This window comes from Petaurus breviceps, unplaced genomic scaffold (genome assembly GCF_028583685.1).
Source record: "Petaurus breviceps papuanus isolate PSGF00001 unplaced genomic scaffold, PetGlider_PUasm1.0 90879, whole genome shotgun sequence".
NCBI classification, from domain to species: Eukaryota; Metazoa; Chordata; class Mammalia; order Diprotodontia; family Petauridae; genus Petaurus; species Petaurus breviceps.
Window position 1 is genome coordinate 5,926,986 of NW_027187368.1, and position 23,929 is coordinate 5,950,914.

Below are 23,929 nucleotides of genomic sequence, written 5' to 3' on the forward strand. Positions count from 1 at the left end.
ACTTTTTTTCCTTTTATAACTAATTGTTGCAGTTTACTTCCAAGATATGTGCATAAATGGACTAATATTTTTTACCATATTGCTACAAGTCATAATCTGGGAAAGATACATTATCCAATTATATTTTCCTTTGTAGATTGCTTAAGAATCTTCTTTTAATTATTTAAATGACACATGATATTTAAGATTTCTCAAAGAGAGGAAGATACTAAAATAATGGGAAAATAATCACAGATGGCATTATTACAAAATTTTTTTTCATGAAGTCTTTGAGATAATGGTCTATGAATACACTAAGGATACTGTAAATGAAAATAAGCAAAAAGAACAGAGAGTTTTATTTTCTTTTTCTTATTCAGATACAGGCGGCTATTTATTTATTTCCCTACCAAAAATGCTTAAAACACAAAAGATTCATAAACATTCATTGGCAATACTTAAAATGTGAATCAGTATCCAACGAAACTCCCAGAATATAAATACTTAAAACATAAAATACCTTGTAGAACTGCTGAATAGTCATTGACTTCCACTTCAGATGTGTACTGACTGAACAATTCAGTCAAGCTCCATAACTTCTGGCAAACCAGAACATGGCTTGAGCTTTCTTAATCCTTTCATCTATAATATTCTGTTAATAGTCATCTTTTCTACCCTAAGAAATGGTGGTGTTCATCTCTCCCTGAGAAACCAGCACCTGGAGCCACAATTGCCTAACCTTGGAAACATGTGGATGCCATCAAGGCGAGTAATATCCATCTCAGTATTGCTGTTTGGGCACCTATGCCCAGGGAAAGAAACACAAACCAGGCAGCTAGGACCTTGGTATATAGGCTTTGGCTCAACTAGATAAGCACAGATTTTGCTGCTATGTGCAGGCAGTCACTATAACTGATGGTGTTGGGGGAAGGGAGACAAGAAATCCCTTCCTCCCCTCAATAAAAATTCTTAGGGAAAAATCAGACTTTCAACATGCTTGACAGAGAGGAAAAGAATATATATTATTTTCTGCAACAGACATTTATAGAATTGCCCAAATGCCAGAAAGATGTAGATGTATACCTAGGTATGATCCTCCTGTATTCATTCATTCATTCATGCTGATCCCAAAAATAAATAAATAATTTGGCTGAGAAAATTGAGGCCTTAAATGTTCCCATTCAGAGTATTTTCAATGCATTGATTATGATCATTTGTGATTCTTTGAATGTGCAGCTATAAAGGTAACTTTATTAAAACATTTTCCAATTATTCATACAAATTGAGGCATAAAACTGGGATGTGCATGACTGTTAAAAGCTGCATGATTAAAAAGCATGAGAGATGCATACTTATTGAAGGATTTTTCTCCCTGTCATGGAGGATGTCAAGTATAAGGTCCAAAAGAATGAGACGTCCCCATTAGATGGTGACATCTTCCAGATACTTTCACTGGTGGTTAATGTTTTATTGATTGCATCAAGCCTCAGAGTATAGTAGTGCTTCCATGAGGAGATCCATGGTTACTTAGAACAAAATGTCATGAACTGGCCTAGCAATCCTTCGCAGTTAGAAATTCCTTAATTTTCAGAGCAATCAGGCCCCTAAACTTTGCAATATGAATTTTCCTCCTCTCAAGGGCAAGAGCTAAAGATAGCTTCCATTGGATCTGTAAATAAAAAGAGTTTTGGATTAGTCAGGAGAACTGGATTCAAGTTCTGGCTTTGTCTCTGACTTACCATGTAAGTCTAGACTAATCACTTATCTCTGGAATTCAGTTTCCTCATTTGAAAAATGAGTGGGTTTTATTATTAGGTGGTCTCTGAGGTCCCTTCCATCTCTGCAGACAAGATCCAATGAACTGTTGACTTGCCTCTGTAACAGGATTTTTATGATGACCTAATGTGACCACAAACCATAGGATCTAAAGCTAGTAGAAACTTTAGATGTTACTTAATCTAGTCCCCTTATTTTACAAAGGAGTAACTTAAATTCTAGGGAAGTTAAGTCATGTGTTCAAGGTCACACAGTTAGGAAGTATCAAGAGTCAAGGATTCATTCCCAAGTAGTATTATAATATTTTAGGATTATAAATTTACAGCTAAGAAGGAATTTAGAAGACATTAAGCCTGATACATTCATTTTACAGATGAGAAATGATGAAGCATGGAGAGGATGAATGACTTTGCTCAGTGATACATAACTAGTAAATATCTGAGGATGGATTTGAACCCAGGTTTTTCTTACCGCAAGTCTAATAGACTATTCAGTAAGTCAACCTTTTTCTCAGCTATTCTAGTTCTAAATCCACTATAGTTTGCTATAATTCAATGTCTGTGAAAGCATTCCAAAACATGAAAAGTACTTGACAAATATAATTATTGTTATTGTTAACTAGGAAGCTCAACTTCAAATCTTTAAACTTATTGACATGATAATGCTCATAAATAGCCTTCTGTTACTTTTTTTCTTCTGTGGCTAATACTACCCATAAGGTCTTTTCTTGGCCTGGGTTTCTTCAGCTACCCCCTAGTTATAGATTGGTGTTTTGAAGATGGATGGGCTAATTGGCCCTGACACACTCTCTAGCTAATGGGCATCATTCTCAGTTCATCTGTGCCCTTGGATTCCCCTTTCTCTGTGCTGGCTTGGGGCTTCTGAACTGGAGGAGGGGGGAGGAAGGGAGAGTCAGAGAAACATCTTCTTCTGGTTGAGTGATTTCCCATCCATGCTCTCTTGTTCCTTGGTGATTCCCTGTATCTATCCTCCCAGGAGGGTGGGGAGGGAGGGAACATGCAGTTAACAGGGACCAGAGAGAGTCCAGATCCTCCCCATTGGCTTTATGATGCAGAGAGGCTTTGAAAGAAAGGAAAAAAATCTAAATGATGAGTTACTGCAGCTGGAGGGATAGCATTCCTAGAAATAAACAAATATTCTCTGAATTCAGTGTATCATTCACTCAGAAAATATTGATTTTCTACCTACTAAGGCAGTGTGCTGTGAAGAATATGGAAAACTGAAAGATCATGTAATCACAGAATACCAGAGCTGGGAATGATGTTAGAACATAGAATGACACAGGTAGATGGGACCATAGAACATGGAATATTATAATTATAAAATCACCTTAGAACCAAGGGTTATAAAAGGGAATGTTAGAGCTGAATGAGTCCTTAAAACAAAATGATAAAATACGGAACAAAAAGAATTTTAGGTCTGGAATGGATCTTGGGACATAGAAAATTAAAGGTGGAAATAAATTTCAAATATAGACTATTTTAAGGATCTGACTCCAGAGGCCTTCAATTTCAACTTATATCTGTAGGAAGAATCTCCTGTATAATATTTTTTTTCTGACAAATTGTCATCTAGACCTCGCTAAAGAGCAATAAGCAATAGTGACTAAGACCTTCATAGCTCCTAATACCTCTTTCCATTGCTGTAGAACCCTAATTGCTGGCAAGTTCCCCTTGATAGTGAGGGAAATCTGCCCTTTCCTGTAACATCCCCTCCACTACCATGTACATATTTGCCCTAGTTTTCACTTCTGTGGTCATCAGAGTTAAATTATGCTTTCTCTCACAGGTCAGCCCTATATATATATGTAGTTTAATTGAGAAGTAACCATAAAATACATTAATATTTTACCTCTACATAAATTAGCTTTCTTTGTTCACCTGGGATCCAGTGAAAATCTAGGAAAGCGTCTAATAAGCTTCTGTGTAGTCATAATGAGATCTATAAAGTCTAAGAATCAAAGATCATACAATTTTTTTAAAGGGAATCTCTCAGACCCTAAATAAGTCAAAGTAGTGCCTACTCTGTGCCAGGAACTGTGCTAAGTGCTGGGCATACAAAAAGAAATCCAAGACAGGTCCTGCCCTCAACAATCTCACAGTCTAATGTGGGGAGACAATAAGCAAACAAGTATATTTGAACAAACTGTATACAGAATAAATAATAAATAATTAAGAGAAGGAAAGCACTAGATTGAGAGAATGGGAAAGGTTTCCAAAGAAGATAGGATTTGAGTTGGGCCTTAAAAGAAGCCAGAAAAGCCCATAGTCGGAGACGTGGAGAGGAATCATTCCCAGCATGAGGGACAGCCAGAGGAAATGCCCACAGCTGAGGGATGGAGTGTCTCATTTGTGAAACAGCCAGGAGGCCAGGGTCAGATCAAAGAGTATGTGATGGGGAGTAAGTTGTAAAAAGGCTGGACAGGTAGGAGGGAGTAGGTTATGAAGGTCTTTGAAGGCCAAACAGAGGTTTTTATATTTAATCTTGGAGGCAATCTTGGAATTTATTGAGTATATATGGGAGAGTGACATGGTCAGACCTGCAGTTAAGGAAAATCACTTTGGTGGCTGCATGGAAGATGGATGAATGGAGAGGGACTTGAGGCAGGCCACCCAGTTGCTATTGCAATGGTCCACGCATGAAGCAATAAAGACCTACATAATGTTGGTGGTGTCGGGGGAAAGAAGCAGGAATATTTGAGAGTCATTGCAAAGGGAAAATCGCTTGGCCTTGGTGACAAATTAGATATAGGGACTTACGTTGTGAACCTAAGGGACTGGGAAAATGGATTTGTCCTCTACAATAATAGTGAAGTTAGAACAGGATGAGGAAGGAGTAGGGAGGAGAGTTTATATGGAAATATAATGGTTTCAGTTTTGGACATGTTGAGTTTAAGATTACTATTGGAAATCCAGTTAGAGATGTCTGAAAGACAGTTGTAGATGTGAAAGTGAAAGTCAGCAGAGAGGTCAGCACAGATAAAATAGGTGTAACATCAACAGAGAGATGATAAATCCATGGGATCGGATGATATTACCAAGTGAAGCAATATAGAGGGAAAAGAGAAGATGGCCCAAGACACAGACTTGGTGTCCACCTAAGCTTAGAGAATAAGATATGGGAAGATCCAACAAAGGAGATTGAGAAGTAGGGGTAACAGTATAATAAATAGGTAAATAAATGGGTAAAAGTATAATAGAGTTCTGAAAACCTAGAAAAAAGAGAATATCAAGAAAAGAGTGATTAATGATGTCAAAGGACACTGAAGGGTCAAGGAGAGTGAGGGTGGAGACAAGTCACCGTGTTTGGAAATTAAGAGATTCCTAGTACTTCTGGAGAGTGCTGTTTCAGAGAAATGATGATGTTGTAAGACATTATAAAGAATTAAGAAGAGGGAAGATGGAGGCATTTACTTTAGATGGCCTTTTCAGGGAGTTTAGCCAAAAATGGCTGAAAAGATATGAGCCATAGTTAGCAGGGATAGACAGATCAAGTGAGAGTTTTTGAGGATGGAAGAGACATGAGCAGCAGGGAAGAAGCCAGAAGAAAGGGAGACAGAGAGACTTGGGACCTATTTACTCTCATATTACCCTCAAATCTACAAAGTTTGGTTATTTGGTTTCTCAGATCAAAGCAGATTCGAAGAAAGAACAGAGTGATGCTTATTACAGAAACAGGGATATCAGCTAAAAGTAATAGCTGTCAGCCTGACAGTGAGGAAAGAAATATTAAAAAGTATATAAATGTAAAAGAAGTTTTATAGTATAAAAACGAAGCATAAGAATTTAAAAAATCATAGCAGTCAGTATCCACTTGGTTGAGGGGGAGAATATTCTTAATTAACCTAATAAATTGAAAACATCACTGGATGACAACTCACTGCCATCAGTGATACTCATAATGAAGACCTGATCAAGAAGATAAGATTAAATTATATTTAGCATTAGTTTTAGGAAAGCCCAGAAGTGTAATTCCCTTTAGGCAGTGTGGATGACATGGAATATCGGTGGAATGAGTGTTGTCATTGGAGTCAAATGACTCAAGCTTGAATCCTGACTTTACTACTTACTGTGAAACCTTAACCAAGCCACTTAAATTCCCAGGGTCTCAGTTTCCTCATTTTTAAAATGAGGGGGTGGAGTAAAGTAGAAAATTTCTAAATTTGCTTCTTGTTCTGAGTGTAGAATGTTCCCACCAAAACTGATTAAAATTAAACCAGTTTTTATGTGTAGTACGGTAATCTTGATCTATCTGGAAACTTATATGACATGTAGATGGAGAGACAGCATAGTACTATGAAAGAACACTGAATTCATAATCAAAAGACCTGAATTTAAATCTCAAGTCTTCTATTGACTGCCTGTGTAAGATTAGGCAAGTTTCACAATCTCAGTTGTCCCATCTGCAAAATAAGGGCATTGGACTGAATGACTTCTGGGACCCTTTAGCTCCAAATCTATAATCGTATGATATCATTTCCTGACTTTGGTATCTCAAAGATGCTTGATTTTTATCAAGGAGTATCTTTTCCCCTGAAACAGATTACAATTTTAAATTTATATTTTCCTACTTATTTTTTTAACTGTAGATAATCTTATCCTTCTTTAGTTCTGAATTTTCTCCTTCCCCCTTGCCACTTCTCTACCCAAAGACAAGACAAGGGAAAAACAAAAACAACACTTATTATGAATATGTATAGTCATGCATCTAGGTGGCATATAGTCCGTGGAGAGAGTGCCAGACTTGAAGTTAGCAAGACTAATGTTGCTAAGTACAAATCTGACCTCAGATACTTACTAGTTGTGTGACCCTTGGCAAGTCATTTAACCCCGTTTGTCCCAGTTTCCTCATATATAAACTGAGCTAGAGAAGGAAAAGGAAAGCACTCCACTATATCTGCCAAGAAAAACCCAGATGGGTTCATGAAGTGTCAAATATGACTGAAAAACAGCAGAACAACAGTCATGTAAAACAGGTTTCTGCATTAGCCATTAAAAAACAAACAAAAAATCCTGATGGGGGAAAATATACTTCAACATGCACTCCTTCAGTTCATTAACAGGAAGTGGATATGATTCTCATTTTTGAAACTCATAGTTCACCATGAGTTCTTTGGAATTGTGGTTGATTATTGTGTTGATCAGTTACTAAATCTTTCAAAGATGATTATAGTTACAATATTGTTACTATGAAGATTATTCTATTGGTTCTGCTCACTTCATTTTGCAACAGTTCATATAGACCTTCCCAGATTTTTCTGAAACCATTTTCTTCATCATTTCTCAGAGAACAATAGCATTCCATTACATTCAAATATCATAACTTGTTTAGCCATTTCCCATCGAGGGGCATTGCTTCAGTTTCCATTTCTTTACTAGCACCAAAAAAGTTGTTATAAATATTTTGTACATATGGGTCCTTTCTTTTTTCTTTGATCTGTTTCGGGTATAGCCTTCATAGCCTTTTGGACATAGTTCTAAATTTCTTTCCAGAATGGCTGGACCTAGGTTCACCACTTAACCAACAGTTCATTAGTGTACTTGTTTTCTTCGGTGCCCTTCAGAATTTGTCATTTTTCTTTTTCTTTTTTGTCATGTTAGGCAATCTAATGGTTAGGAAGTAGTACCTCAGAGTTGTTTTAATTTGTATTTCTCCAATTATTAGGGATTTAGAGTACTTTCATATGACTATTAATAGTTATAATTTCTTTCTGATAATTATCTATTTATATCCTGCGGTCATTTATCAATTGGGAATGTCTTTTGTTCTTTTAAATTTGACTCAATTCTTTATATATTTTAGAATGAGAAATTTATCAAACATGCTGCAAAGATATTTTCTTAGTTTCCTGATTTTCTTCTAATTTTAGCTACTTTAGTTTTGCTTCTGCAAAATTTTTAGAATTTTGCATAATCAAAATTATTCATATCATCTTGAACCTCTCTATCTCTTGTTTGGTCATGGACAATTCTCTTATCCATAGATATGACAGGTAATGTCTTCCCTTCTCCACTAATTTGCTTATGATATCACCCTTTATTTTTAAATCATGCACCCATTTTGAACTTCTTGTCATATATTTTTGTGAAATGTTATTCTGGGGCGGCTAGGTGACGCAGTGAATAGAGCACCGGCCCTGGAGTCAGGACCATCTGATTTCAAATCTGGCCTCAGACACTTAACACACACACACACACACACACACACACACACACACACAAAAATAGACACGAGAAAGTGCTAGTCACTCTTAACCCCAATCCCGCCAAAAAAAAAAAAAAAAAAAAAAAAGAGAGAGAGAGAGAGAGAGAGAGAGAGAGATGGAGAGAGATGTTATTCTGTGTTATTCTGTGTTATTCTGTTATTCTGCAGTTTTCCCAACAGTTTTGTCCAATCGTTTGTTCTTGCCTCTATGGTAAAGATCTTTGGGTTTATAAGACAATAAGTTATATTCATTTACTTTTGTATATTGTGTATCTAATCTGTTCCATTGATCAACCTTTTTATTTAACAGTATAAAAGTGCTTTGATGATTATAGCTTTATAGTTTAGTTTGAGATCTGGTACCACTAGGCCTCCTTCCTTCACATTTTTTTTCACTGATTTTGATGAATTTTCTTATTATTTTTCTTAATTCAATAAAATGATTCTTTGGTAGTTTGGCATTGTACTAAAGTAAAATAATTCAGGTGGTATTGTCATTTTGATAATACTGGTTCAGCCTACCCATGAGCAATTAATAGTTCTCTAATTATATCTGCATTTATGTTGAGTATTTTGAAATTGTGTTCATATAGTTCTGTGTTTATCTTTGCAGGTGGACTCTCTATTTTATACTGTCTGTAGTTATTTTAAATTGAATTTCTCTTTCTATATCTTCCTGCTGTGTTTTGTTGGTAATATATTGAAATACTGGTGATTTGTGCAGGGTTATTTTATATCTTGCAACTCTGCTGAAGTTATTGTTTGACTGATTTTTTTAAAAATTCAGTCTCTAAGTAAACTATCATAATATTTGCAAAAAAAAAAAAGGGTTGGCTTTATTTCTTCATTTACTAATCTTATTCCTTCAATTTCTTTTTTCTTGTCTTATTGCTATAGCTAACATTGGATGATATTAAAAAAAAAAAGGCGATAATGTACATCTTTGCTTCATCTCTGAACTTATTGGAAGGAATTCTAGTTGATCCCCACTACAGATAATGCTAGATCTTGGTTTTAGATAGTTATTACTTATCATTTTTTAAAAACCTTCATTCATTCCCAAGCTTTTGAGAATTTTTTAAAGCAGGAATGAGTGTTATATTTTGTCAAAAGCTTTTTTTGCACCTATTGAAATAATCATATTATTTTTGTTGTTTTTATTATTGGTATGGTCAATTATGCTTATAGTTTTCCTAATCTCAAACCAGCCCTGCATTTCTGATGCAAACTCAGCCTAGTCAAAACATATAATCTTTGTGATAGATTGTTCTAATCTCCTTAATAGTATTTTATTTAATTATTTGCACCAAAATTCATTATGAAAATTAGTCTGTGTTTTTCTTTATTTAAGATCCCTCTGCATTAGGTATCAAGACAGTATTTGTTACAGAAGGAATTTGGGAAGTATTTTTCCTTACCTATTTTAAAAAATAGTTTATTTAAATTGGAATTCATTGTTTTCTTAAATATTTGGTAAAGTTGTAAATCCATCTGCTCCTGGGCATTTGGGTGGGGGTGGAGGGGTTGGTGGAGGGGAGTTCATTCATGACTTGCACAATTTCTTTTTTCTGAGATTTATTTAACCCTGTTAAATCTGTTCTGTTAATCTGTGAAGTTTATGTCTTTATAAATATTCATTCATTTCATTTAGATTGTCAGCTTTTTTGGCATATAGTTGGACAAAATAGCTTTACTAATAATTGCTTTTATTTCATCTTCATTGGTTGCGATTTACTCATTTCATTTTTGATACTGGAAATTTGTTTTTCTTCTTTTTAAAAATCAAATTAGCTAATTATTTTTTCAACCAGCTCCTAGTTTTATTTATTGTTATTTATTGTTCAGTTGTTTCAGTCATGTTTAACTGGAAGAGATGCTGGAGTGGTTTGCCATTTCCTTCTCCAGCTCATCCTTAAAATATTGGCCCAAGAACAGCCTGTGTCTATTGTCAAAAGAAGAATCTAGGAGGTACAGCCTAACCCACTAACTAATTTCTCATATACATACTCTTCAATTTTATGGGTGAGTTCATCTCATTAACATGTACACATTGCTAAATGTGTATTTCCCTTTGTCCTATTTTCACATAATATCCTTCTCTCTTTTTTTTAATCCTGCCCCTTCCTTAAGATACTATTTTGCTTCTGACCACTACCTTCTTTAAGCCCTCCTCTATTTTATCCCACTACTTTTTCTTTAATCCCTTTCCCTTCTACTTTCCTATTAGGTAAGATGAATTTCTCTGCCCAACTGTGTTTGTATGTTTATTCTTTCCTCCTTGAATTAGTTCAGCTGAAAGTGATGTGCAGTATTGCCCATTCCCTCCAATTACTCACTCTATTGTATAAACTCTCCTTATATAAGCCATTTATGTGAGGTGTAGTTTTCCCCTTTCATCCTCTCATTCTCCTCTTTCCAAGTGTATCTCTGTTTCTTAACCTTCCATTCTTCTTTTGAGATCATTCCAATGTAGTATGATTAGACCCAGGCCTTCCGCCTAATTAAGAGAACTAAGAGAAATGGTGATAAGATTCTGAGGGGTTACATGTATCCTCTTCCCATATAAGAATATAAAGAGTTTAACTTTATTTGGTCCTTTATTGTTTCTCCCTCATGTTTTCCTTTCATACTTCTCTTAATTACTATGTTTAAAGGTAAATTTTCTATCCACATCTTGTGGATAGAAATCATCAGGAGTACTTGAAAGTCTTCCATATCATTAAATGTGCATCTTTCCATCTCCCCACCCCCATAGGATTGTACTCAGTTTTTGCTAGATAGGTTATTCTTGACTGCAATCTTGAAACTTTTGTTTTCTTCTAGAGTATCATATCTTTTTTTTTCTTTTTCTTTTGACTTTGTTCTATTATTTCTTGATGTCTTATGGAGTCATTAGCTTCCATTTGGACAGTTGTAAATTTTAAGGATTTTTTTTTTTCAATAATGTTTTGTACTCTTTTACTGTTTGACCAATTCTAATGTGTAAGTATTTTCTCCAGTAATGTTTTGTACCACTTTTATAAAGGTGTTAATCCTTTGCTCATAACTTTCTTGCATAGATCTCATTTATTTTTCACATTTTCCCTCTACAGCTCTTTTTATTTTTTATTTTTAATCCTATTAGAAGCTCTATCTTTAAATCTTGTTAGAATTCTTGTTGGCCTTACAAAAACTTGCATTTTTCTTTGAGGTTTTTAATTGTAGATATTTTCTAAATCATTGTTTTCTTCTGTCTGTTTCTTGAGTTTCCCTGTCATCATAGTAGTGCTTTGTGGTGGAGCTAGTCTTTTTGTTTGTTTGTTTGTTTGTTTGTGCATTCTTCCAGACTACTTTTTAAATTTTGTCTTTAAGTTAGTGTTGGGCTTTGCGTGCTTCTGAGGTTGGGAGGGGGGTGGCCTGAGTTTCTGTCTTTTTTATGTCTTTCTGCTCTTTTCACATTGCAGAGCCTTGTGGCCTAGAAATTTTTAGTGCTTCCAAAGTAGTATGATCTAGGTTGACATTTGTTCACTGCCCTCTTGGTCTGAGCTCTGCATGTTCCTGACCCATATCGGGTCTGCTGGATTTTGTGTGAATGATTTTAGTAGACTTCTGCTGGACTCCATCACGGTTTGCCCGCTGGGAAATTCTGCAGGTTTAAAATGACTGAAATGCTTGAATCCCCTTTGGTCTGGCTTTCCTGTCCTGGTTACTTGAAGGCATATGCATGTGCCAAAAGTTAGAAATGATTCCCATCTTTGCCCTTGGGCTCAGAACCACATAGCTAAGGTTTTAGAACTTACTCCTTGTTCTGTATATAATTAGAGCTTTTCTTGAGCATGACTGCAACCACTACTCTCTGCCGAGGAATTATGACACTGAATTGGGACAATGTGTGGTAGAGCTACTGCCTGGCACCCATGCTTGTTCCCAAGATTGGTTCAGAAGTCCCATGGGATCTCTTTCTGCCCTTGTGCTTCCAGTCCTGGTTTTTAGTCTCAGTTGCCTTATACTCTCTGGGTACTAGAATGTTCCCCACTGCTGCTACTGCTGCTGCATGTGCTCCTGGCCATACTCCACCCCAGCATCTATAAACCTTTTAATCTTCCTATGCTGTCCTCAGCTTGAAAAATTACTTATGGTGACTTTTTCTTGGCTTTCCTAATCAGAATTCGGTCTAGTGTGCAAACTCTCACTCTACCATTTTGGCTATACATGCTAGATTATTCTTTTGACAATAGACACAGAGTGTATTTGGGCCAATATTTAACAGTAGTGGGTAGAGGAGGCATCATTATCACATGACTGGGTGTTAATAAAGATAAACTTAAACAAGAAAGGCAGCTATGGCATAGTGAATAGACAAATAGCTTTTAGTCAGGAATGCCTGGATTCAAGTCCCATTTCTGACATATACTGGCATTTAATCTCTTTCTGCTCTAGGCAGCTTTTTAAGACACTGTCATATGTTGGCTTGCATTGGTAGGAGTTTCCTTACTGGGATTTCCCAGGACCTGTGAAATCACAGATCTAGCCCAAACACAATACAACACAAAAAAACACAACACACACACACACACACCATTAAATCTATAGCCAAATAGGTATGTTTTTTTCTCTAAAGAAGACCTCTTAGGAGGATTATTCCATTGATAACTATCATTGCTCAAAATATTTCTGAACTTAGCATACTTCCAGGCACATTGTAAGCATTAAATAAATGCTTGTTGGTGGTGATTCACCTCTTTGTGTTTCATTCCCTATCTGCAAAATGGGAACAATAAAATTTGCACATTGTGTCTCATCTGGCTATTATGAAGAAAGTGCTCTGTAAATGGTAAGTACAGAAAACAGCAGAGGTGGTCTGTCTTAGAGGAGAGGTAGTAAACTTAGAGCCAAAAAGTATCATAAATATCACACAGATTGAGACTCAGAAGCCATTTACTCTAGCCCTCTCATATGACAAATAAGGAAATTGTGACCTCAGGAGATTAAACTATTCCCCTAAAGTAAGTGGCAGCGCTGTAGAACTACAGAGCCTTAAAATCAAATCCTCTGACTCAACATTCAGTGTTTTCCTACTGTACCATTCTGATCAAGCTGTTCTCTCGGTTCAGTAAGAGTGAACTAAGGAATGCCTCATACCTCTCTTCTTTTTCAACATTTTAAAAATTTCTGGGGCAGCCAGGTAGCACAGCGAGTAAGAACACCGGCCCCAGAGTCGGGATGACCCTGGATCGAATCTGGGCTCAGACACTTAGCATCTACCCAGAAACACCTAGCTGTGTAACCTTCAGCAAGATACTTAACCCCAATTGCTTAGGGGTGGCCTGGTGGCTCAGTGAGTAAGATCACCAGCCCCAGAGTCGGGATGACCTGGGATCAAATCCGGGCTCCGACACTTAGCACCACACCCAGAAATAACTGGCCATGTAACCTTGAGCAAGTTACTTAACCTCAATTGCTTTAAAAAAAAAAATTCTGACACCTAGTGGGGGAAGAGGGAAGGCCAGAGTCCATGGGATTAGGAGACTATTAGAAACTCTTCCTCCTTTTGACCAAGAGTAGAAAATGGCAATTTATTTGCCTGGGTCAGTGTAGGCTACTCCTCATCTGCTTCTTCTATAAGTCACCATTTTCTCTTCCTGGGATAGAGAGAGAAAGAAATTCTAACCAGTCCCTTGTGTATGCTGGGATGTGACTTTTGTTGAGTAATTTCAGTCTTGTCCAACTGTCTGTGACCCCATTTGGGATTTTCTTGGCAAAGATGCCATTTCCTTCTCCAGCTCATTTCACAGATGAGGAAACTGAGTAAACAGGGTTAAGTGACTTGCTCAGATTCACACAGCTAGCATATGAGGCCAGATTTGAACTCAGGACCTCTTGAATCCAGAACTGGTGCTCTATCCACTGTGCCACCTAGCCCTATAAAGTAGGATAGAAGTCCACAGAAAAGCATGTGCAGGAAAAGGAAAAGGAGAAGAGAGAATAGAAATGCACCTTTTCACAGTTTACTTTTATAGACCATAGCAGGCACAGTTCCTCTGGGACGTGTTCATTCTCCTGCATCTCAGCCAACTAATAATCAGGAGGCATACCCCATTCCCTAAAGACCAACCAGAGCAGTTCCTTATCTTTTCTCTGGAAGGGGGAAGAGCCCATATTCACTTTCATGTTAGCTGCTTTTCTAACCAAGCTCCATACCCTGTACTCTCAAGTTGTCTAGGGAATTAAAATGGATCTGGGGTTCCCCTGATGACCTTTATTACACAGCAGTGATAGAGAAGACCTTAACCTCTTTGCACTTCAATTCCTCATCTATAATTTGGGCACTAAGGTGCATTTACTACCTCAGTTTGTGAGGTTTAAATGGTATAACTTACTCATGACGAACTTCACAACCTATGGAGGGCTACATAAATACCAGTTGTGGTTAGTAAATGGGTGCTGTGCCTAGAAAGGTGGGGAAATAAGATTGCTTCGTAACATTTGAGGTCAGAAATGAAATGTGGTTATAAAAAATTGATTTTCTTTTGTGGTTCCTAAACTGGTTTGGGGTTCTGTTCTCCCTGAGGATTCTTGAAAAATCTCAGCAAAGGCAGTCTCCCTGAAGTGAGCCTGTAGCCTCTCAAGGGAACAGCATGCTGAAGTTCTAGTCTCTTTGCTTAAAAAGTTGAACTGCTTGCTCTTTAAGGCTCAGTTCCCTACCATTAAGGCATTTTCAATCTAGTTGCAATCAGAAGAGAGTGATTGATCCCCAGTTTCCCATCTTTCTACCCCAACCCAATTTCAATAGTCATGCTTCATAGGACCTAATGCTGGAGTGGAACCTAGAGGCCATATTATTGGATGGTCTCATTTAACATAATAAAGATGAAGAATTAGGGGCCCAGAGAGGTTAAATGTCTCCACTAAGATCACAGAGCTGGTTAATAACACCTCAGTCCACTGGCTCCAGATCCAGGATCAATCTACTACACCACACTGCCTCCCTAACTCTTATATTAATTGTGTTTGCAAGTGGAGGGAATACTGAGGAGTCATTACTAATGAATTTTATGGCAAAAGTTGGTCAGGGTAATAATTCATAATTAGATAGCAATTTTTAAGGTGTACAAAGTGTTTTCTTCACAACAATCCTGTGAAGCAGATAGATAGTACTTTAAGTACTATCATTTTCACTTATAGATAAGGAAATTAAGTCTCTTGTCTAAGGTCACCGAGAGATAGAAATTTAGCTCAGGTCTTCTGCCTCCACTGCCTTCAAGCTTGTTCTCCCTATATCTTCAACTTAATGCTGCCACCAACCACTGCTATTAAGATCCTTCTCCTCCTCCTCTTCTTCCTCGTCCTCCTCCTACTCCCTCTTCCTTGTCCTCCTTATTCTCCTTCTCCTCTTCCTTCTTTCTTTTCCTTTTCCTCTTTCTCTTCCTTTTCTTTTTTTCTCCTTCCTCCTGATCCTTCTTTTAAATCTCTCACCAATTGGTTGCCTATTACTTCTAAGATGGTGAATTGAGTACCATTGTCTTTTTTTTTTTTGGAGAGGGGAAGGCAAGGCAATTGGGGTTAAGTGACTTGCCCAAGGTCACACTGGTAAGTGTGTCAAGTGTCTGAAGTCAAATTTGAACTCAGGTCCTCCTGACTCCAGGGCCAGTGCTCTATTAACTGCACCACCTTGCTGCCTCCAGATTTCTGGGGCAAAAAGTGAAAAAAAAAAAAGTTACGGGCTAAAGTTTTGTCCTGCTAAATTCAGGGGCGGTAATGCCTCTTTTTATAATATAAATATAATATATTTTATAATATAAATATAAATATTTATTGAATGTGCTCCATTGTATAGAATTATGGAGTACATATTTTCAGAATTTGAATGGGTCTTAGAACACAGAATATTAGAATATAAAAAGTTAGGATTGAAAGGACTCTTGAAACATATGATATTAGAACCCAGAATATTAGAATATAGAATGCCTACACTAGAGATTGACCTTAAAAACATAGAATAGTAAAACAAAAAATATTAGAGCTAGAAGACTTTCAAAGAAGGAAGCAAGGACTTGATGCTGAGTGAAAGACCTGGCCTCTCCCCTTGACCTTTGTCCTAATGAACCTCATTGGAAGGAGGAAGCAACTGTAAGTTATTTTCCTAGCCTGGAGTTTAGGCCTTTCCCTTGATTGGCAGCCCAGCCTTCTTTGCCTCTCTGTGGGAGGACACTGAATGTCAGGCAATAGCTTGTGGGAAAGTCTGTAGTTGTTTTCTAGGAATTAATTATTCTTGCTTTGGGGAGGTTGCACAGATGGCAAGCCTTGCTTCTGTTGGCTGGTGAACTTTAGGAAGTGAGTGTTCAAACAACTATTGTCAAAGCTGTCAACTGTCTTCTTGTTCTTGAGTTACTACTCATCCACAATCTGAGTGTTCCCCTGTCAGATGAGGGGCATCAATGCAGACCTTTTACTGTGTAATGCTGTTTTGTATCTCTATAGCATCATATCGTGACAAAGCACTTCTTACATAAGTTTCTGTTGATGTTCAGAACAGCCGAGTGAGGTAGATAGGGCAAAAATTTGGATTTCCATTTTATAAATGATGAAACTGGGACCCTGAAAAGGGAAAATGACTTGCCCCATGTCACACTCTTAGTGTCTAGAAGAGGTTACTCAGATTCTCTTTTTAATGCCCCGTAGCTTCCATCTATCTGTAGGCTCTGCTTTGTTACCAGCTACATTGAATGATCAAATGATACCAGAATTGTGAATGCATTTTTAAAGTAAAGTGTTATACACATACAAGTTATCATTAGGAATATTTTTATCAATGATAATAAAAACAACAAATACCAATCGACAGTGAATGCTATGTGGCAAACATGTTGTACAAAAAATAAAATCATATAGGATTTCAGAGGAATGAAATTATTTATATCTGGGTATTAGTGAAGGTTTCATGCAGGAGGCCAGATTTGAGCTGAACCTTGAATGATGGATTTGATTTAGATAGACTGAGGAAAGATTTAGATGAAGATCACATGTTCTGAGGTTTAGAGACAACTTTCATTTTCAGCTGTTTTCAGGAATGCTTTCCCTCCAACCAGGCAGGGCTCCTTTCCAAGTAATAGATTACAAAAGTACATTCCTGACCTTCTTTCCCACCTTCACTCTCCTTTCTTGCTCCTTCCTCTATTTTTCTCAGCTGTCTTGTGATGGGGGGAAGGGAAGAAGAGAGAAAGAGACAGAGAGAAAGACAGACAGAAAGACAGAGGTAGAGGAGACCGAGGTAGACAGAGACAGTACCACAAAGAGAGAAAAAGACAGAGACAGAGGCAAAGAAACTGAGTGAGACAGAGTGAGGCTGAGGGCTGAGAGAGACAGAGGCACAGAGACCAAGAAAAAGAAAGAGAAATAAAGAGACAGTCAGAGAGACCAAAAGAGAAAGAGAGACAAGAGGAAGAGACAGACACAAACACAGAGATGGACATTTTTTTTTTAAGTTAAACCTTGTCTCTTATTATCCTTTAAACTTGACTTAATGGAATTTCCAGTTTGTCTTCTTTTGCCAGGATATTCTGGGAATGGATCTCAGACAAGCCAGGACTCTGAGCTGCTTCTTGAGGCATAGGGGTTGTTCATGGGGAGAGGTGAGAAAGTCATTAAAAAAAAAAAAACCAGAAAGAAATTTCCATTTAGCATGAGGTTACATATTCTTCCTCTCCTATTTCTGAGTCTCATTGGGCACAGATGTTTTCTGATTGCTGGTATTCATAAGGGATTAATGTTGAGAGAAATATTGGCATTTAAGGATCTGGTTCCAATGTGCTTTCCACCCATTTCTCCCACTACTCCTGTTCGCTCACACTGAATCAGCCAAACTTGGATGACTTGCCATTCTCTGAATGCACTCTTTGCTTCCTCATTTCTATACCTGTGCTCATGTCATTACCTATTCCTTGAATGGCCTCCCTGGTCCACCATGCCTATCTGTTTAAATCTTTTTTTTTCCCTTTGGAGGGGGGAAGGCAAGGCATTTGGAGTTAAGTGACTTGCCCAAGGTTACACAGCTAGTATGTGTCAAGTGTCTAAAGTTGGATTTGAACTCAGGTCCTCCTGACTCCAGGGTCGGCGCTCTATTCACTGCAACACCTAGCTGTCCCACTTGTTGAAATCTTAATCTTCTTTCAAGGCTCATCTGTAATGTCTCATTCATATAGCCTTCCTTTACCCACACAGTCATACGGCAACCTTTCATGAGTTCTAAGCAGTTTCTTTTTATGTCTTGTATTTTTATACTCTACTTTGTTGGACATTTATATTTGTCCTTGGTTTATCTCACCCTTCCCCCACTACAAATAGGGAGTAAACTCCTTGAGGGATAATGACTTATTCAAAAATTGCAGAATAATTTGAAAAACCATCTAGTTCATACTTTCATTTTACAAAGAATCAATCCCAGGCACAGAGAAGGGAAATGACTTACCTAAGATTAAATGCCTTGTTACAGGCAGAACCAGACTTCAGAGTACATTTTCTTGAATTCATTGTACATGGTTGTTCTTTATACATTATGACCTCATCCTTCAATCACCCACATTGCCAAACAGAAGGTGCAGAGTATACAGGTTGTTCAGTAAGTACCAATTGTTTGAAACATTATTGAGAACAAAATAACAAAAGGCAAGGGTTGAAGACATCAAACTATGCTTAAATGATTCTAGATCTGAGTGGGATCTATTGGTTTGAGCCCAATACCACCCCTTGTCACTCTAGAAGACTGGAAATAAATCACTCAGATTTTCGTTCTCAGTAGCCAAAATCTTATTTGTCTTTCCCAAAATCTATCACAATTTTTGCATCAAAGGGCTTTAGGATCCCTAGATCCAAATGAAAATATTAAACCTGTTAGGTATTTAGAAAACAGAATTCTAGATTATGGAAGGTTATAGAACCACCTCTTCATTTTTTACAGGAGGAAATTGAAGCTTAGAATTAAGTGATTTGCCAAAGAACAAATATTGTATCATTATTGTTACAATTTCCTTCCTCAAGGACCAGAATCTTGTCTTTGTCTGAGAGTGTTGGTTGAATTTGGAGATGGAGAGTTGGATAGGATCAGAAAAGCAGGTATAAGATAGTTACTTTAAGAATATGTATATACATGTGCATGTGTGTTATAATATAACAATGCAGAGATAATAACAGCAGCAATTTTTTAATGTACAGAAAATAAATGATTTGCAAATCATAGTCCAGAGGAAAAATTGTAGAATGTGAGATTAAAGGGACCTCTAGTGAATATCTATGATCACAGTTTAAGAGCTAGAGGGAAACTAGGAGGTCATTAATTTAGTCTAGTTTCTTCATTTTACAAATGAAAATCCTGAATCCTAGAGAGGAAAAGAAACTTACCTAAGGTCATACAGGTAGTCAGCACTTGAACCTCAGTATTCCAAATTCGAATATCCTTCTAACTTAATCTTAAAACTCTGTTGTCCCAGGAAGGAAATGATCATCACGAAGAGCCGTAATTCACTTTATTAAGAACAAGATATGCCAGACTAAAAATATTTCATGTTTTTATAGAATTAGTAAGCTGGTAGAGAAGGGAACTGTTGTAGGTATATTTCATCTAGGTTTAAGCTAACCCAGTGACAGTCACTAATGCTATATTGGGTAAGCCATTGTAGAGATGTGAGTTAGGATATATTAAGTGAGATGGATTTGGATTCAATGTCAACTTGGAAAGATAGCTCTAGTATAATGCCCCAGGGATCTGTGTTTGAATCTGTGATGTTTAAGACTTTTATTAATGACAATACACAAAAACAACAATAGCATATTTATCAAATATTTCAATGACACAAAGCTAGGAGGAGCATCCTGGATGACATAATTAGCATCCAAAAAATCTGGACAGACTAGAAATTTGGGGTGAATTTAATAAGATACTATTTAATAAAGACCAATGTAAGTTTTAAAAGTTTCATTTGAAAAGCCAACCTCACCTGAATAAAAAGATCTGGAAGCTTTCATTGTATGCAGGCTAAGCATAAGCCAACATTTTTTGTTCATCGTTGGTATGATATAACAGGAGGGGAAAGCCAACAGAGTCTTAGGTTGCCTTAAATAAGAGACAGCAGTGTTAGCTCTAGTATACTAGTCCCTAGGCAGACTATAGCTGGTCTATTGTGTTCAGTTCTGAGTACCCCATTTCACAAAGGACATTAATAAGCCAGAGATTATACAATTGAAGATGAAAGGATAGGGAAGCAGCTGAAGAAGTCAGATGAAGAACTTGAGCTGCAATAACTGGGGGTGTTTAAGCCAGAGAAGAGAATAGCAGGGAAACAAAAGCTATCTTCAAGTTTTTGAAGAGAAATTAGGCTTGTTCTGTTTGACCCCAGAGGGCAGAACAAGGAGCAATGGGAAGAAGATATAGAGAGGAAATTTATTCTTGATGGAATGATCAACTTCCTAGTATTTAGAACTATCCAAAAGTGGAATTCATTGATGTGAGAGCTCATAGCTTTCCTCCCACTAGACATCATTAGTAAAGTCTTCATGTCTACCTCTGGGGATACTATGGAAGGGATTCTTCTTCAGTTATTAATTGGACTACATTGCTCCTGAAGTCCCTTCCAGCTTTAAATTCTGTTTTTATAACCCATCTGCTATTTATCTGTCCTTGTTACCCAACATACAGGGAGTTTGCCCGTTGGAAGGTGAGGAATACAGCCATTGAGCGGCGAGATCTGCTCCGTAATCCAGTGCCCCTCATGCCTGAGTTTCAGAGAAGCATCCGACTCCTGGGCAGGAGACCCACAACTCAGCAATTCATTGATACCATCATCAAAAAGTACGGCACCCACATCCTCATCTCTGCCACTTTGGGAGGTAGGTTGGTGGTTGACTGGGTTCAGTTCTGGCCTTAATCTAAGACTAGAGAGTAGGGGAAGAATGGGATATTCAGGGTCCTCTTGGAAGAGACAGTTCATAATATTCCAACCTGGTGATGAACAATACAAAAATGGTGAGTAGTCCAGTGACCTAAGCTGAGAATGTAGATTCATGGGCCATGAATTAACTGAGCTTAGTCTTTTGTCATCCATTTTTGGGAGACAACAGCGGAGACTCATAGAATGTTAAAGTGGGAAGAAACCTTAGAACTTAGTCTTGTTAGGACTTAGAATACAAAAACGTTAGAACATAGAATGTTAGAGGTAGAAAAGACTTGGAAATATAGAATGTTAGAACACACTTAAAGACTATCTACCTCAATCTTTAAATTTTACACATAAGAAAATAGAAGTTTAAAGAATGGAAATAACTTATTCCATGTCACAGGGTAAAGTTATGGCATAACATACTAGACCTGAGGAGTTCCTTTCATAAAATCAGCTCCTATTCATTTTACTAAAATTGACATGGGGCCTGGGAACAGGAACGTTTGCTCTTCTCTCATAATTCTAGGCCACAATCATTTGCTACTTGGTATTTTGGAAAGAAGGGAAAAGAATATGAGAGGAGGAGAATGATAAGGTTTGTGAAATAGGTTGAGACTATATCATGATGGTTTTTGAATGCCAGGATAAGGACTTTGGAATTTAATGAATCACTTTTGGTGATTTTAAAATTTGGTGCTTTAAATTTTGCAGAATCTTCTACATCTATTATCTCATAAAATCATAGACTGTGGGCTTTAGATATAAAAGGGACCTTGGAAATCACTCATTTCACAAATGAGAAAACAGAAACCTAGAGAGAGAAAATGATCCATGATCACACAATGTAGATTTTTTTTAGTAGAATTAGTAGAAAAGTCAAAATTAAAATCCAAGTTTCTTGTCTAGTTCAGGACTTTTTTCATGGTTATATAATCAAGGGATTTTGAGTTGGAAGGGTCCTTAGAGTTAGCTAGTCCAAATTCCTCTCATATTACATATGATGAAATTGAGACTTGAATTTCATCTGTTGAGGTATGCGGTACAGAAATTAATTTGTCCATTTTAGAGATAAGTGAAATTAGGTTCAGAGAGGTTAATTGACATGTATAAGGTCATGAACTGAGTTAGTAGAAGAGCCAGATCTCGAGTCCAAGTCTTCTGACTTCAAGTCCATTGTTCTTTGCAGTATGCAGTGCTGCCTTACTTTATCTTGTGGTTAATGATGGAAAGTTTTCTTGTGGTGCATGGATTACTTAAAGTCCGGCTTTGCCACTTGTGAAAATCACATCTCTCAGCCTCAGTGTCTTTATCTTTAAAATGGGAGATAATACGTGGAACAAATTTCACAAGACTGTTTTGAGGAAAGCTTTTTGAAAATTGTAAAGCAATATAGAAATGTGAGCTATCATTAACCCCAAGAACAGAAATAAATATGTAGGAGGCACAATTTCTCTGGCAATGATGTATTCCTCCCACCTTAAGTTTGCTTCAGCTCATCATTGAAAACTTAAGATGTCAGTGGGCAAATTGAATTTCCCCATTGGAAACTATTTCCTCCCATGTCCCTAGAAATTCCAAATAATGAAGACCTTTTGCAGTGAAATATATTTTTAATTTCAGTGAGGCAAAGTGGTGAATTATTCACAGAGCCTTGTTCTGCTCCTGTTCTTACAGCACAACATTTTAAAATATGCAAAGCTTTATGATGAGAGCCAATGTCGAACATTAAGACTTAAGTGCACACTCAGTCCGTAGTGAGGAGGGATAGAGGATCTTAGGGCCATAGAATGAGAATTGGAAGAGATGATATCAAAAGAGAAATGGGAAAAGGGAAAGGAGGGGAGGAGTTAGAAAGAAGAGGGCAGGAAGGAGGACACCTGAAAGATTCTTATATTTCATTGGATCTATCACTTTATTGAAGCAGCTTATGGTGTAGTGAGATAGAGTGATGGACCAGGAGTCAGGAAGAACTGAGTTCAAATCCAGCTTCAGATACTTACTAGTTTTGTGACCGCGGATATTTTGCCTAGTCTCTATTTGCCTCAGTTTTCTCAACTGTAAAATAGAGATAATTATAGCACTTATCTCATAGAGTTATTCTAAGGGTCAAATGAGATATTATTTATGAAAAAGTACTTAGTAAAAAAGTACTTAGATAAAGTGCCTGACATATAGTAGGTGCTACATAAATGCTTATTCCTTTCGCCATCTCTCCCCTCTATTAGCATGTGTCTTACCACTACTGGGTTACCAATTGGAACTCATTCAAGTCCTCACATTCTGTGTAAATGTTGTCTATGTCCCAGCAATGGCAATGTGGTGTGGGGAACAAAACGATAATCTGGAATCATGGAACCTGAGTTTGACTTGACTCTACCACTTATTATCTGTGTGACTTTAGAAAGGTCACTTTACCTCAATGGGCCTCAATTTCCTTATCTATAACATTCAGGGGTTAGACTAGATGACCACGAATATTTTTCCTGCTCTGAATTTTCCATTATTCCTTTGTAGAAGATTTAGCCAACATGCTGAGAGCTTCCTTCTGGCTCTTTCAATGTTCATGGATGGCCATACCACACCTGGGTTTTTCATCTGTGGTCCCTTATTGCCACATGGGACATACATGTCCTTGATATTTTTTCTGTACCATTTCTGCACCAGGCATTCTTGCTAACACAGTACAGCTGGCATATAGTCATCATGTACATTTCCTTTGGATCATTTGCAATTTTAACTCTTCTGAAATTTAGGTCATTCATATATCAAACCTTAGAGCATTATAGGAGAGAGCTGGCACTAAAATAAGTCTTATTGATTAGAGAAAAATAGAATGTTAGAACTGAATAGCAGCAGCAGTACCACCACATCATCATCCTCATCATCATCAAAAGCAGGGTAGCAATTTGTCCCAGGGCTGATTCTATCTGGACTATGTTGAAAAAAATCAGAATATTAATCAAATAACACAATTTATTTTGTGTGTATAACATATATATATATATATATATATATATATATATATATATATATATATA

At 37.1% G+C, this 23,929-nt stretch overlaps 1 protein-coding gene across 1 annotated transcript in view; it reads left to right on the forward strand.

The window, feature by feature from the left end:
• The window catches only part of BRINP1 (BMP/retinoic acid inducible neural specific 1), a 194,430-nt gene that overhangs the window by 95,333 nt on the left and 75,168 nt on the right, over positions 1–23,929 (forward strand). The window contains exon 3 of the mRNA XM_069073814.1: positions 20,651–20,841. Within this exon, the coding sequence (XP_068929915.1) occupies positions 20,651–20,841 (191 nt within the window). The remainder of the gene's footprint in view (positions 1–20,650; positions 20,842–23,929) is intronic.